The sequence below is a fragment of the Apodemus sylvaticus genome, chromosome 6 (genome assembly GCF_947179515.1).
Source record: "Apodemus sylvaticus chromosome 6, mApoSyl1.1, whole genome shotgun sequence".
NCBI classification, from domain to species: Eukaryota; Metazoa; Chordata; class Mammalia; order Rodentia; family Muridae; genus Apodemus; species Apodemus sylvaticus.
The window spans coordinates 65,395,875-65,409,868 of NC_067477.1; the positions used below are offsets into that span (position 1 = coordinate 65,395,875).

A 13,994-nucleotide genomic window follows, 5' to 3' on the forward strand; every position below is an offset into this window, starting at 1 on the left:
CTGTAAAACGGACAACATTTTTCATAAGTATTCATAACATCATATGACAAGTGGCTATGCTTTCATTATTTTAAGTTATGTCTTAGATAAATTCAAAAATAGTAATTTGAACCAAATTGCAAGAATGCTTTTTTCTAAGTCCTCATGTTTGGAATTTTTTCTATATTGTATATTAGATTCTCTTCTACAACAGCAAAAAGAATAATCTCAAAAAATAACAAGAATGCTAACAGGTTGGATGTATTCTTGTCTTTTAGGATAGAGACATATGCTAACTGGCACATGCTAATTTTCAAGGCAAAAGTGTCCCAGACTATGAGCAGAAACTTGGCTCTTTCTACAGCTTAAATGATGCATAGTTAATTACCTGGACTCAACATTTAAAAATACCAACAATATTTATGCATATGTGTACTTTAATGGCCCTTTTTATTGAAAACAGTGTATATTATTTATAGTGAAACAAAAATCATGCCCTGGTGACTGCCATTTTAATGCACTATTAAAGCAAATTATACATGTGATTCATAGCATCTATACTATATTCTCCAATAGTAAGAACAAAAGCTGCGTGCATACATTGAAGGCTACATTCTCTCATGTCTGAGCTTCTCCCATCAGTTAAGAAATATACTCTATACTGAAAACGCATCTATTTGAAGTTTTGACCTAACACAGTGGATTAAGGCTTAGACAATATTTACTTTGCTGCACTTTGATTCAGAAAGGGCCATATGCGGGGCTCCGATCCCGACTGACTTCACACGTTTTTTTATAGTACACGGGCTGAAAGATTTACATTAAAGGCACAAATATAAAATAGCTACAAAATAAGCTGCAATGTTATAGTTGGTAAAAGCCTGTAGTTAATATATTTGGATAAATAACTGAAGTCAGCAGCAAAGTGGTTAAACATTTGTGATTTGATTTTATCTCGGCTTGGAATGTGGTTGGAGTGTCCCACTTCTAACAACTGTTTGCTAAGTTAAGGCTTTTAGTGTTTACACAGTGTTGAATGAGGCAGCCTGGTCACCAGATGTGATTGCTCCCCCAGACTGGGTGGCTTTCAGTCAGATCACGGTCCTCACAGTCCCTGTTCCAACCTTCTTCCTCAGGACATCCACCAGCCTTTCTAACCTATGCAGGGGCAGGGGAAAGGGGGAAGGAAAAGAAAAAGAAAAAGTGCAATTATTATTGGGAATATTCCGGCTGCAAAGAACAGTATGTGCTTGTGACCAAGCCATACTGATGGTCATGCTAAGAAACAAAGCATCACTGTGAGAGACACACAGAGTGTTAAGGATCTGGGGTTAAAGAACATCACAGTATAGATTTTTAACGCAGATCCCCAATTATGTTAGATGTCATACAAAATACACAAATCACTCATATGAATACATTGATCTACTTGCAACAAAGTTGTGAATGAATTATCTACTATGTAAAGACAAGATGACATATCAAACAAAGAGCAGCTTCAAGCAGATTTGTGTAAGAAAATATCTTTTAATATAGTCATATAGGCATTCTTAGATGTGTTTTTGCACATACTAAATCCCTTTCTTTTTCAGTCAGCTGCTTAAGATAAAGACAAAAAATTTAATGTTTTAGTGCATAATGCACACACGACTTGACATTGACACAACCAGACCTCCAATGCTATACTTTTTAAAAGTTCCTCTTCTGTGTAGTACAAGGTAAGAATTACCTATAGACATGCTTTTTGGTCATAGAAAAGTGGTTTTTTTTTTTTTTTTCAGCTGATCAGATTGACAGCGCATTCTGTAGGTACTTTGGGTACTGGATGGGGAAAATCACATCTACATTGACCAGCGGGCTCTGCTCAACAGAGGGCGGAGTCAGAACAGTTGCTCTGTCATTTTCTTTTTTTTTCTTTACTAGAAGCACGAAAACTCAACCAAACCTCTCTCTTATGTCATATATGGAAAAATCTTTATAACTAAAAACCAACAGTCTTGCGGTCGGTCCCTCCACAAAGATTAGCAAGCCACAGGTTTTCTGCTCCAGTTTGCAGCATTTACATGGTTCTTCACAATGAATGAAGCACAGAGGAAGACCCTAAAGATGATGGGAGAGTGCGGTAGGGGAGGAACGAGCCAACTGCGCACTGCGTTGGAAGCCAGTGCACATTGACTGGATGGCTGCACAGAGCAAGACTCTGCACTCAGTGAGGAGGATCGCGAAATAAACACTCAGAACCTTGGAGCCTTCCTTTAAAAAATGGGGAATGGGCTGGGCAGTGGTGGCGCACGCCTATAATCCCAGCACTCGGGAGGCAGAGGCAGGCAGATTTCTGAGTTTGAGGTCAGCCTGGTCTACAGAGTGAGTTCCAGGACAGCCAGGGCTACACAGAGAAACCCTGCCTCGAAAAACCCCCAAAAAAATAAAATAAAATAAAAAAAAGAAAGAAAAGAAATGGAGAATGGTCTTAAAGTGTTGTTTTGTTTTTTGTTTTGTTTTTTTAATTTTGAGACAGGTTTTCACTGCATAGCCTTGACTGGCCTGTAACTTGCTTTGTAGATCAGGCTGGTCTCAAACTCAGGGCTTATGGAGCTATATCTGCCTCTGCTCCCAAGTGCTGGCACTGAAGGCATGCACACAATACCTGGCATAAATCTTATTTAAGTTTATTATTATGCTTTTCACCTGTATAAATGTATGTGAGTAACACTGAGTAAATCAGTCTTGGGCTACAAATACCTAAATGAGAAAATTCATGGGAAAACTTCCTTCACTCACAGATTAGCCTCTTTATTTGGGCATTGCTTAGTGGTGAAGTAGACCTGCCCAATCCACTTTCAGGATCGTGACTGATGGGCTACATACATCTTTTAAAGTGAAGTTCTATAGCTTTAGTTGTGGAAGAGGGTATACAAATTCTAATATAAAAAAATACTAAAAGTTAGTTATTAAAATCCAGTTATAACTTACATTAACTTCTCATCGGGTCATGTTAGGCTCAATTCCAGGATCTTGTGCATGATAGACCCCTGCGATACCACTGAACTACAACCCAAGGCCCTGAACTAACTCGTAACAAACGATTCCCATGAGAAACCTTAGCAAACCATTAACATTCCAATCCATTATTAACATAGATATTATTTTTAGTTAATGAAATATGTTGCTGCCCCTTACCATTCATAATATTAATTATTAAAAAACATTTCTTATAAAAATAAGAGTAAGTTCTACTGTGCACTGTTATTACTATTACTGTAAAGCCAGACTCAGTAGGGTACCAAATTGCTCACACGAATCTATGTGGTACTTTTTCTTGGCTTCCTATTTACAGACAAACTTTTAATTCTTTTTTCCTCTTTATACATTCAGACATTTTGCTAAGGTAAGAGGTTAGGAGGAAATACTTGAGTATCATGTTTTGGAATGTCGACCGTATTTCAACAATTAGCACATCAACCACCTTCCCAGCTTATCCAGGTTGAATGATTTGTGAAAATTTGATCTCAGAAATGAGGAAAATGTCAACTACTTCATTTCGTAAGAAAGCAACGACCTCTGAAACACAACGAGGCACCTATTTGTTCCCGAAGGAATAGAATTCGCCTGCCAACCAGATGCTGTGCCAACAGGAAGGGAGGCATAGATGCTGAACATCTTACAGGATTTGCCTGTAGGCTAGTTTTTACCATCCTATTGTTAAAAAACATGCAGCTCACTAAAGGCCCAAGTGTTTTGTATTAATCAATGATATATCCATGAGAGTTTAATGGGCTGGGAAAAGGCTGTATCTAGTAAGGACTATGAATTTTCAGATTGGAATATGAGGTAACTGAAGGACTGACCAGTAAGATCTCCTGGGGGCTGTGTGGCACCTGGTGATGCGTCCAGGCCTTCATTCCTTGTTTTCCGTTTAGAGATATTTCCATGATGTTTGGGTTACCAGAATCCTATGAGTTTCATATCATGTGGTAATGGATCATCTGCCTTTGTAGGGTCATTACACCCCTCCCCTATTTCTAAGTCAAACTGGAAAAGAATTTGCTGGTACATTTAATTTGTTTTAGCATATACCCAGAGGATTCCCTGGCATGCAATAAGGATACATGCTCCACTATGATCATAGCAGCCTTATTTATAATAGCCAGAAGCTGGAAAGAACCCAGATATCCCTCAACGGAGGAATGGATACAGAAAATGTGGTGTATTTACACAATGGAATACTACTCAGCAATGAATTCATGAAATTCTTAGGCAAATGGTTGGAATTGGAAAATATCAACCTAAGTGAGGTAATCCAATCACAAAAGAACACACATGGAATGCAATCGCTGATAAGTGGATATTAGCCCAGAAGCTCTGAATATCCAAGACACAATTAACATATCAAATGATTCCCAAGAAGAAGGAAGGAGAGGACCTGGGTCCTGAAAAGGCTTGATGCAGCATTGTAGGGGATTACCAGGACAGAGAAGTGGGAGGGGTTTGAATGGGGAATGGGCGGAGGGAAGAGGGCTTATGGGACTTATAAGGAGAGAGGAACCAGGAAAGGGGAAAGTATTTGGAATGTAAACAAAGAATGTAGAAAATAAAAAATAAAAATAAAAAATAAATCCATGTTAACTCACCTAGAAAATAATAAATGGTTAAAATCTATCATTTGTTCTAATGGAACTTCTATACAACTTAAAAGCTAAATTTACAACTATTTTGGTAGAATTCCTTTTCTTTTCTTTTTCTCCATTGGTTTATTCACTTTATAGCCTGACTGCAGCCCTCTTCCCTCCTCTCCTCCCAATGCCACCCTCACACCCACTACCCCCAATTCCCCTTCTCTGATGATCCCCATGGGTACCCACCCACCCTGGTACATCAAGTCACAGCAGGATAAGCACAGCCTCTGCCACTGAGGCCAAACACGGCAACCCAGCTATGGGAAAGGGATCCAAAGGCCCAGGACAGAGTCAGTCAGCTGCGGCTCCAAACCTCAGGGAGCCCACATGAAGAAGATGCTGCACTCTGATCATATGTGTAGTGGGCCTAGGCCCCGCCCGCTCACGCTCTTTGGCTGGTGGTTCAGGCTCTGAGCCCCCATGGGCCCAGGTTGGCTGACTCTGTAGGTGTCCTTGGGGTACCCCTGATTGCTCAGCCTCCCTCATTCCTTCCCACCCCACCCCCACTCTTCCACAGACTCCCTGAGCTCTGGCTATTGTTTGGCTGACAGTCTCTGCGTTTGTTACTACCAGCTGCTGAATGGAGCCTCTCTTAGGCTCCTGTAATAATTGTTTATTTGTAGTAATATAATTATATATGCACTATAATGAAATTAACTTTTCCACAAAAATATAATCTATTAGTTATTTACCATTTTTATGTTTTGCTCCTATGTTTTACTATGATTGAATCCTGTGATAAGCTCTGTAGGTAAGAAATAGTAAATGTGTAGTGTCTATGTGCCAAGAGGTCTTGAGATGTCATCTATATTTAATATTCATTGTAACTCTATTATAATCAAATGACAGAAACAAAGGCTATTGGGGGGATTTGATCAGTGCCACATAACTGGTGGGTTGTGAAGTTGAGATATAATGGTGGCTTAACTACCAACGTCTCTAATCTTTCTAGCATATTGTATTGCTTGAAAACAGTACCAAGACCATTCTGCCTTCTGTCTGAATTGTTATGAGGCAGAATTACTCTTATCAGTTAGATAATTTATTGCAATGGGACAGAGAAGAATGACAGAACTAATTCTTCAAAATTATCTGACTTGTAGCTAAGTGAATAGTTTGCATAGGAGCCGCTTTATCTCTGCAGTACTAGGGATTGAGTCCAGGGCCCTGAGAAAGCAAGGTAAATGATCTACAGCTGTGATACGTCTCCAGATAGTTTTACTTTTTATTTGGAGACAGAGTTGCTCAAGTTGGCTTTGAACTCATTCTGTAAGAGCAGATATGGCAAGAATTCTCATACTCTCATATTAATCAATATAGAAATTATGTCCTAAAGTAGAACCTAAGCCATACCTGGTGGCACCAGTCTATACTCTCAAAATCCACGGGTTCTTACTGAATTTCTTTTCCTACAATGACTAGTTTTCTTATGTAGACTTTTCAATCTAAGTTTTCATTTTTGCTTTACATGTGTGTGTATACATATGTATATATATATACATATGTGTATATATGTGTGTGTGTATATATATATATATATATATACACACATACATGGAGGCTAGAGGTTGAGAGTAAATCTTTTCCTCCATTTTTTTCCACCTTGTTTTCTGAGACTGGGTCCCTCATTGAACCTGGAGTTCATTGATCATCTGTGATATAAAGACTGGCCAGAGATTACCTTAACCTAGAGGTAAGATGGCTCCTTATCCTGATGAATACCAGAGTTCTACAAGCCAAATAACACTGAACTTTAAAATTAAAAATGGCTATTATTATAAATTTTGTTATATTTTACTAGCATAAAAATATCAGGGGTTGGAGAGCCGTCTCAGTGGTGAGGACCACTTGCAGTTGCAGTGGACCCAGGTTCAGTTCTCAGCATTCCCATCAAGTGGCTCACAACCACAAGTACCTCCAGGTCCAGGGGATTTGATGCCCTCCTTCTTCTGGCCTCTGTGGACATGTGCATGCAAGTGGTGCACAAATAGACAAGCCAGTGCAAACATATATGCAATAAATAAATAAATTTGAACAATCATATACTCGAAGGCATGAATTAGAGCTGCAGCAATGCAGATGGGAAGAAGGGGAGGATTGGAAAGACACGTAGACTAAAGGCTCAGAAATATGTAGTGACTTTTCCAGTAGAAGAGAATAATGGAGGAGAGAGAGGTAAGGTCAGCTTCCATGGTATTGGTGACTAGGTAAACAGTAATATTCTGAGGTAAGGAGAGGAAAGCAGCAGATTTCTGTTAGGAGCTGATCCTATGAGGACTAATTTTGTTCGGCACTTACAAACCTTAGGGTTTGGTGAGATGTGTATGTGGGGATGTTAAGTAAATGCTTGGATACCAGAATTTATGATAATGTCTGATTTCTGTTTAGTCAACAAATATTTCATGAGCAATTTAGGAGCAGAGTGAGAAAGATCACCTCACTAACAGATTATTAGCAAATGTTATAATGAAAGATTAAGCATAGGCATTAAATAGTATATAGTTTGCTATGGAGGCAAAGGGAAGATTTGCAAAGGTTCTCACATGATGCTTTGAAGTAGTTTTCTAAAAGGGAATAAAATCGCCTAAAATCACATGGGATTTGGGGTAAGGTGGGAAATGGGTAAGAATGGTGTGTTAGTTAGGATTACTACTGCTATGATGAAACACTGTGACCAAGAGCAACTTGGGGGGAAGGGTTTATTTAATTTATACTTCCACATCACTGTTCATCATCAAGGGAGGTCGGGACAGTGACCTGGAGGCAGGAGCTGATGCAGAGGCCATGGAGGGGTGTTGTTTATTGGCTTACTTTCCAAGGCTTGCTCAGCAAGCTTTCTTATAGATCCTAGGACCAACCAGGCCACGAGTGGCACAATAGTCTGGGCCCTTCCCATCAATCACCAATTAAGAAAACACCTTACCAGCCTAGAGATTAGGGGAAGGATGTTCACCAACCCTACATCTGACAGAGGGGTAATATCCAAATTTTTCAAATAACTCAAGAAGTTAGACATCAACAACCCAAATAACCCAATTAAAAGATGGATACAGAACTAAATAGAGAACTCTCAACAGAGGAATCTTGAATGGCCAAGAAGCACTTAAAGAAATGTTCAAAGTCCTGGATCATCAGGAAAATGCAAAGCAAAACAACTCTGAGGTTCCATCTTATACCCATCAGAATGGTTAAGATCAAAAACTCAAGAGATAGAACATACTGGCAGAGCAAGGAGAACACTTCCTCATTGCTGGTGGGAGTGAAAACTTGTACAACCACTTTGGAAATCAATTTGGCAGTTTCTCAGAAAACTGGAAATAGCTCTACCTTAAGACCCAGCTATACCACTCCTGGGCATATATCCAAAGGATGCTCTAACATCCCATAAAGACACTTGCACCTTTATTCATAATAGCCAGAAACTAGAAACAACCTAGATGTCCGTTAACTGAAGAATGGATAGAGAAAATGTGGTGCATCTCGACAATGGAATGTTATTCAGCTAATTGAAAACAAAGGCATCATGAATTTTGCAGGCAAATGGATGGGATGTGAGAATATCATTCTGATTGAGGTAACCCAGTTCCCAAAGGACATGCACGGTATGTACTCACTTCTAAGTGGGTATTAGCTACCATGCTATACTCCACAGACCCAAAGAAGCTAAACAGGGGAAAAGGCCCAAAGGAGGGAGCTTTTTGTTTGTTTGTTTTGTTTTGTTTTTCGAGACAGGGTTTCTCTGTATAGCCCTGGCTGTCCTGGAACTCACTCTGTAGACCAGTCTGGCCACGAACTCAGAAATCCACCTGCCTCTGCCTCCCAAGTGCTGGGATTAAAGGTGTGCGCCACCACTGCCCAGCCCAAATGAGGAAGCTTGACTCTCACTTAGAAGGGGGAATAAAATAGTCATAAGAGGCAGATGGTGGGAGGTACCTGGGAGGGATGAGCATGGGGAGGGGAATTGGGGATTCAAGATCAGGTGTGGGAAAGGACAGGGGAGATGGGTATATGGCCATGAAAATAAATGGGAGTCTGCAACTGAGGGGGTAAGGAAGTGGGAGGCATCTCCAGGACATGGCCCGGGACAAGGGAGGCGCCCAAGAATCAGTGTGGGTGACCTTAGCTGTGACTCACTACACTGGGGATATGGAACCTGAAGAGGACACCTCCTGTATCCAGCCAGGAACCCCAGTGGAGCAATCCACCAACAGAACTTTCAACCCAAAATTTACCCTGTATATAAGAAATTCTGGCACAGGGGATGGAGCAGAGACTGAGGGAATGGCCAACCAATAACCAGCTCAACTTGAAACCCATCCTGTGTGCAAGCACCACTCCCTAACACTATTAATACTATGTTAATGATTGCAGATAGGAGTCTAGCATGGCTGTCCTCTGAGAGGCTCCACACAGCACCTGATTTAGACAGATGCAGATACTCATAGCCAAACAGTGGATGGAGCTTGAGGACTCTTATACAATAGGAAGAGGAATTGCAAGCCTGAGGTGATAGAAAATTCCACAGGAAGACCAACAGAGTCAACTAACCTGGACTCTTGAGGCTCTCATTGTGAATCACCAACCAGAGAACATACACAGGCTGGAACTAGACCTCCCTGCACATATGTAGCAGATGCAGCTTGGTCTTCATGTGGGTCCCGAACAACTGGAATGGGGGCTGTCCCAAAAGCTGTTGCCAGTATGTGAGATGTGTTCTAGCTGGGCTGCCTTGTTTGGCCTCAGTGGCTGGATACCCAGGGGAGGCTCCCACCCACTCAGAGGGGAAGGGGAGAGGGATGGTAGAAGAATTGTGGGAGGGGATGATCGGGAGGAGGGAAGTTAGTGGGATGTTAAAATGAATAATTAAAAAAATAAAATAAAATTTAAGAAATGCCTTACAGTTGGATCTTATGGAGGCATTTTCTCGTTTTCTCAATTGATGTTCCCTCCCTTCAGATAATTCTAGCCTGTGTCAAGTTGAAATATACCAGCTAGCACAGATGGGCATTCTAGCCAGAGGAAATAATCTATTAGTTATATAATTCCAGGCAGGGGAAATGATACATGAAGGGAATAATCTATTATTTATATAATATAGGAAGAGTTAGGAAGAACTTCATGTGTAATAAGCATGGCCGGAGCTATGGTTTCTTGGGATGATGAACTACAAGATGGAAGACAGGACAGCAGGAGAGTAGCCAGGTAAGCCACACATAGGTTCTGTTCTAGTTGCCACCAAAGCCACAGAAATGAATGAAAAATTCTAGAGCAGTGTTTCACAATCTGTGGGTCATGAGCCATTAGTGTCACACATCAGATCTCCTGCATATCAGATATTTACATTATGATTCATAACAGTGGGAAAATTACAGGTATGAATAGGAATGAAAACAATTTTATGCTTGGAGGTCACCACAACATGAGGAACTGTATTAAAGGTCACACACAGCATGAGAAGGTTGAGAACCCTGAGTTAGAGAAAGCAATAAGAAAAAGAGAAGAAGGGTGGGAAGGGGATAACCCCAAACGAAACCAGCACAGTATGAAATTTTGAGAAGAATCTGAGAATGCAGTCTGAGAGGTAACAGATGCTTTGTGGCCCCAGAATAAATCATCAGTGCTTCAAGAAAGGAGTGACTAACAGGGCATGGTAGTTGCTTAAGGGAAGTTGAAGTAGTCCAGCATGGTGGCACAGCCCTTTTATCTCAGCACTTTGAAGACAGAGGCAGGTCAATCTCTATGAGTTCAAGACCACCTTAGTCTGTATAGCAAGTTTCAGGCCAGCCAAAGTCACATAGTAAGACCCTGTATCAAAACAACAAAATAAAACAAAACAGGAACACACACACACACACACACACACACACAGTACAAACAGGGTTGAAATCAAATGCCCATTTATTTGACAGAGGAAATGTCAACTGTTCTGGTGTTGTTTTAATGGTTGTCGAGCTATGAGGAAGTATAGCCAGAATATGAAAACTGAAAAGTCAAGACAGACTGCTCTATAAAAGCTCACCTAGCCAATACATAGGACTGTAACCACTGGAGAATGTTTTAAATGGAAGTCATGAATATATCTATGGATCATAGAAAAGGAGACTATGAAAAGATGTAAAGATGTGAGGGAGAAAGATGATACTTTTAAAAGCAAGGTCTCAGAACGTGTTGTCATAGCAGGATTTGTAGGATAATCTCTGGGAAAATGACAAGTTTTCCCTGAGGACCAACAGGAAAGTTGAGGTGGATACAGCTGTGGACAATTTTGTAGGTGTGGGGGAAGAAAATTGTCAGAAATCACGGCAGCTCGAATCAGTTTTCCCCATGGAGCAGGAGACACAGGTCTCTGATGAAAGTACAGAGGGGAAAGTCTGGAAAAGAACGAGGAGAGTTCCATAGAATACGTGGGGAGACGATTATGGACATGTAGCAGGATCTCTAGGTGCGACTGATGGCTCTTCTCTACGTCGTTAGAGACTACAGTTTTGTAGAAGACGTTGGCCATTATATTAACCTACCTTTTATTTCCCTATCAGCTCTGTATATTGGGAGTGGACGTGGGCAGAGGGAAGGATGGGAGTAATTCAGATTATGACCTGCACGTCAACTAGGCTTAGAAAGACATGGGTGTCAGGAGACTTAGCTGTCTTGGGAGGAAAGTGACTCAACCCAGAATCCATATTTGTTTAAAGAAATCAATTCTATAAACTCTTGTTAGTTTAGAGGGGAAATGGAGGAGGCAAGGAACTGGTCTCTTTGTGTTGAGGCTAACAAACAGACCAGAATGGGATAGAACAAGACAAACAGGAAAAAAAGAGCCAAAGATAAAGCACCAGGAAGGAGATGCTCATACACTTGAACATGTTGAAAGGCCATAAATACACAAAACCAAAAAACGTATTACATAAGCAGAAGACCTATACTTTAAAAATGTCCAGGAAAAGCATTCTAAGTCAAAAACAAACAAACAAACTCTTCCAAGAATGCCACTGAGTTCATTTTGTGTTGGCCATCTACTGCTGGGCACGGGGCATGGGGCACCACTGGGTATGGGCACCGCTGGACATGGGGCACCACTGGGTATGGGCACCACTGGGCACAGGCACTGCTGGGCACAGGGCATCGTTGGGCACGGGAACCTCTGGGCATGGGCACTGCTGGGCACGGGGCACCACTGGGCATGGAAACTGCTGGGCATGGGGCACCGCTGGGCATAGGGCCTGCCCCTAGACTACATTGGAGAGAACTAATTTTTCATTTGCAAGAAGTTATCAAGTGGAAATAGTTTCTGCTTAGGGGCGCAGGCTGTGCCTACTTCCCTTCCACAGTGTAAGAAGGGAACATATGCACAGTTAACAGCACCACCCTAGACATGTGGCATTCTTTAATACCACTAATACCCAAAGTAGGTAGGGCTCCAAAGCTATGTCCTATTTCATCTTTAAAATAGCAGTAACTGTTTTTTTGAGACAGGATCTCATGATGCAGCCCTGGTAGGCCTGGAATTGGCTATGTAGACCAAATTGGGCTCAAACTAACAAGAAATCCACCTGCTTCTTTTTCCCAAGCACCACCACAGATGGCTAGCATGTATTGTTTTTATTTAAGCTTAAAAAAATAGGCCTCCGGCTGGAGAGATGGCTCAGCAGTTAAGAGCACTGAGTGCTCTTCCAGAGGTCCTGAGTTCAATTCCCAGCAACCACATGGTGGCTCACAACCATCTGTAATGGGATCTGATGCCCTCTTCTGGTTAAAAAAAAAAGTTATAAGCCATGGCATTAGACTTTGGAAAGTAAGTAAAATGACTTCTTAGTCCCAGCATGTGTATATATTTGATACTGAGCCCTTCGATTAGTTTTAAAGTAAAAGAAAGCAAAGCATTTGATGGGCATGTTAGCATATCCTGCATATGATCTGAGTAGTTGGAAGGCTGAGGCAGGAGGATTTCAAGGTCAAGGTCAGTCTTGTCTCTGTGGTTTGGTTCTGTCTTTGCAACAAACAACAAACAAAGGACAAAGTCAGTACTCAATGAGAAGACATGGAGCAAATATTCTCAGAGCCTTTGAAGAATGGCACAGGGAGATGGATCATTCAAAGGACACAGCCTGGGAGGAAGGCGTCAGATGAGGCTCTACTCGGAGAGCTAGGCCAAGGCGGGCCTTTCAGGAAGAAATGAGGTTACATTGTAACAATGATGTACAGACGTTAAAAACCAATTTCTCTGTTTAATTTCAGATTATTCAGAGATAGAGAAAGAGAGAAGAGGAGGAAGCATTCTTTTGAGAAAGATTGTAGTAAAAAAACAGGCATAGAAAGACAGTAGGAAAAGCAAACTAACAATCATTTTAACTATTTCACTAATTTTTTTTTATATTTCTAAGAAATGAACCAAAGTTATGCTAGTGGTACTTTTAAAAAGGGGTTGTGGTTTGTTCCCTTTTATTCTCCTTATTCTAGCTTTTGTGTTTTGCTCCTGAAGTCCAGCATGTGTGTGTGTGTGTGTGTGTGTGTGTGTGTGTATGTGTATGTGTGTGTGTCTTCCTTATGGAGGAAGAATTTGTAGCAGGACAGAAAGACCAACATTTCAGAGTTTTCTAAGTTCACCCCCCCGCCAATTTTTGATTTTTATATGCCACCTGTAAATGTAATTTCCATTCTTTAATATCCATTCACTTTACTGCTAATACTTTTTGAGCACCATAGGTGACTTGAAATTAAATCACATACATTCTTCTTTTATGCACTAAAGTGTTAGTATTGAGGATTAATGAGCTTTACTTTTAGTACCTAGATTATTCTTCAGAAGGTAGTGACATCAGGACATATTAACTCTTTCAAGCAAAGAAATAAACTTTGCAAGAAATGAAAATCTTAACTGTGAAATATACTAACACATTCAGCAGTGGAAAATTTATTCATAGAAATGTGTTTTTTCCTTTTGATTTCTTTTTTTTTTAATTTTTAAAAAATTTTTATTATTTATATGAGTACAGCATAGCTGTCACACCAGAAGAGGGCACCAGAAGAGGGCACCAGATGGTTGTGAGCCACCATGTGGTTGCTGGGAACTGAACTCAGGACCTCTGGAAGAGCAGTCAGTGCTCTTAGCCTCTGAACCATCCCTCCAGCTCCTTTTGATTTCTTTGAGACTTCGATCATAGGTACTAATAACAGTACATATAGATGTTTATATTATAGAAACTTCATTCATATTGGCAATAAAGATAAACAAAGCCTCATATAATTACAGGATTCCCCTGGTGAGTTCCTAGATATAGATGGTAGCACCCAAATTCAAGACCTCCGTATGAACACCATACATTCTTAACCTTTGAGTCA

The 13,994-nt window shown here is 40.7% G+C and overlaps 1 protein-coding gene across 1 annotated transcript in view; it reads right to left on the reverse strand.

The window, feature by feature from the left end:
• Nucleotides 1-908: 908 nt before the first annotated feature.
• The window catches only part of Mipol1 (mirror-image polydactyly 1), a 272,162-nt gene continuing 259,076 nt past the window's right edge, over nt 909-13,994 (reverse strand). Inside the window, exon 11 of the mRNA XM_052185808.1 lies at nt 909-1,137. Within this exon, the coding sequence (XP_052041768.1) occupies nt 1,071-1,137 (67 nt within the window). The 3' untranslated portion in view covers nt 909-1,070. The remainder of the gene's footprint in view (nt 1,138-13,994) is intronic.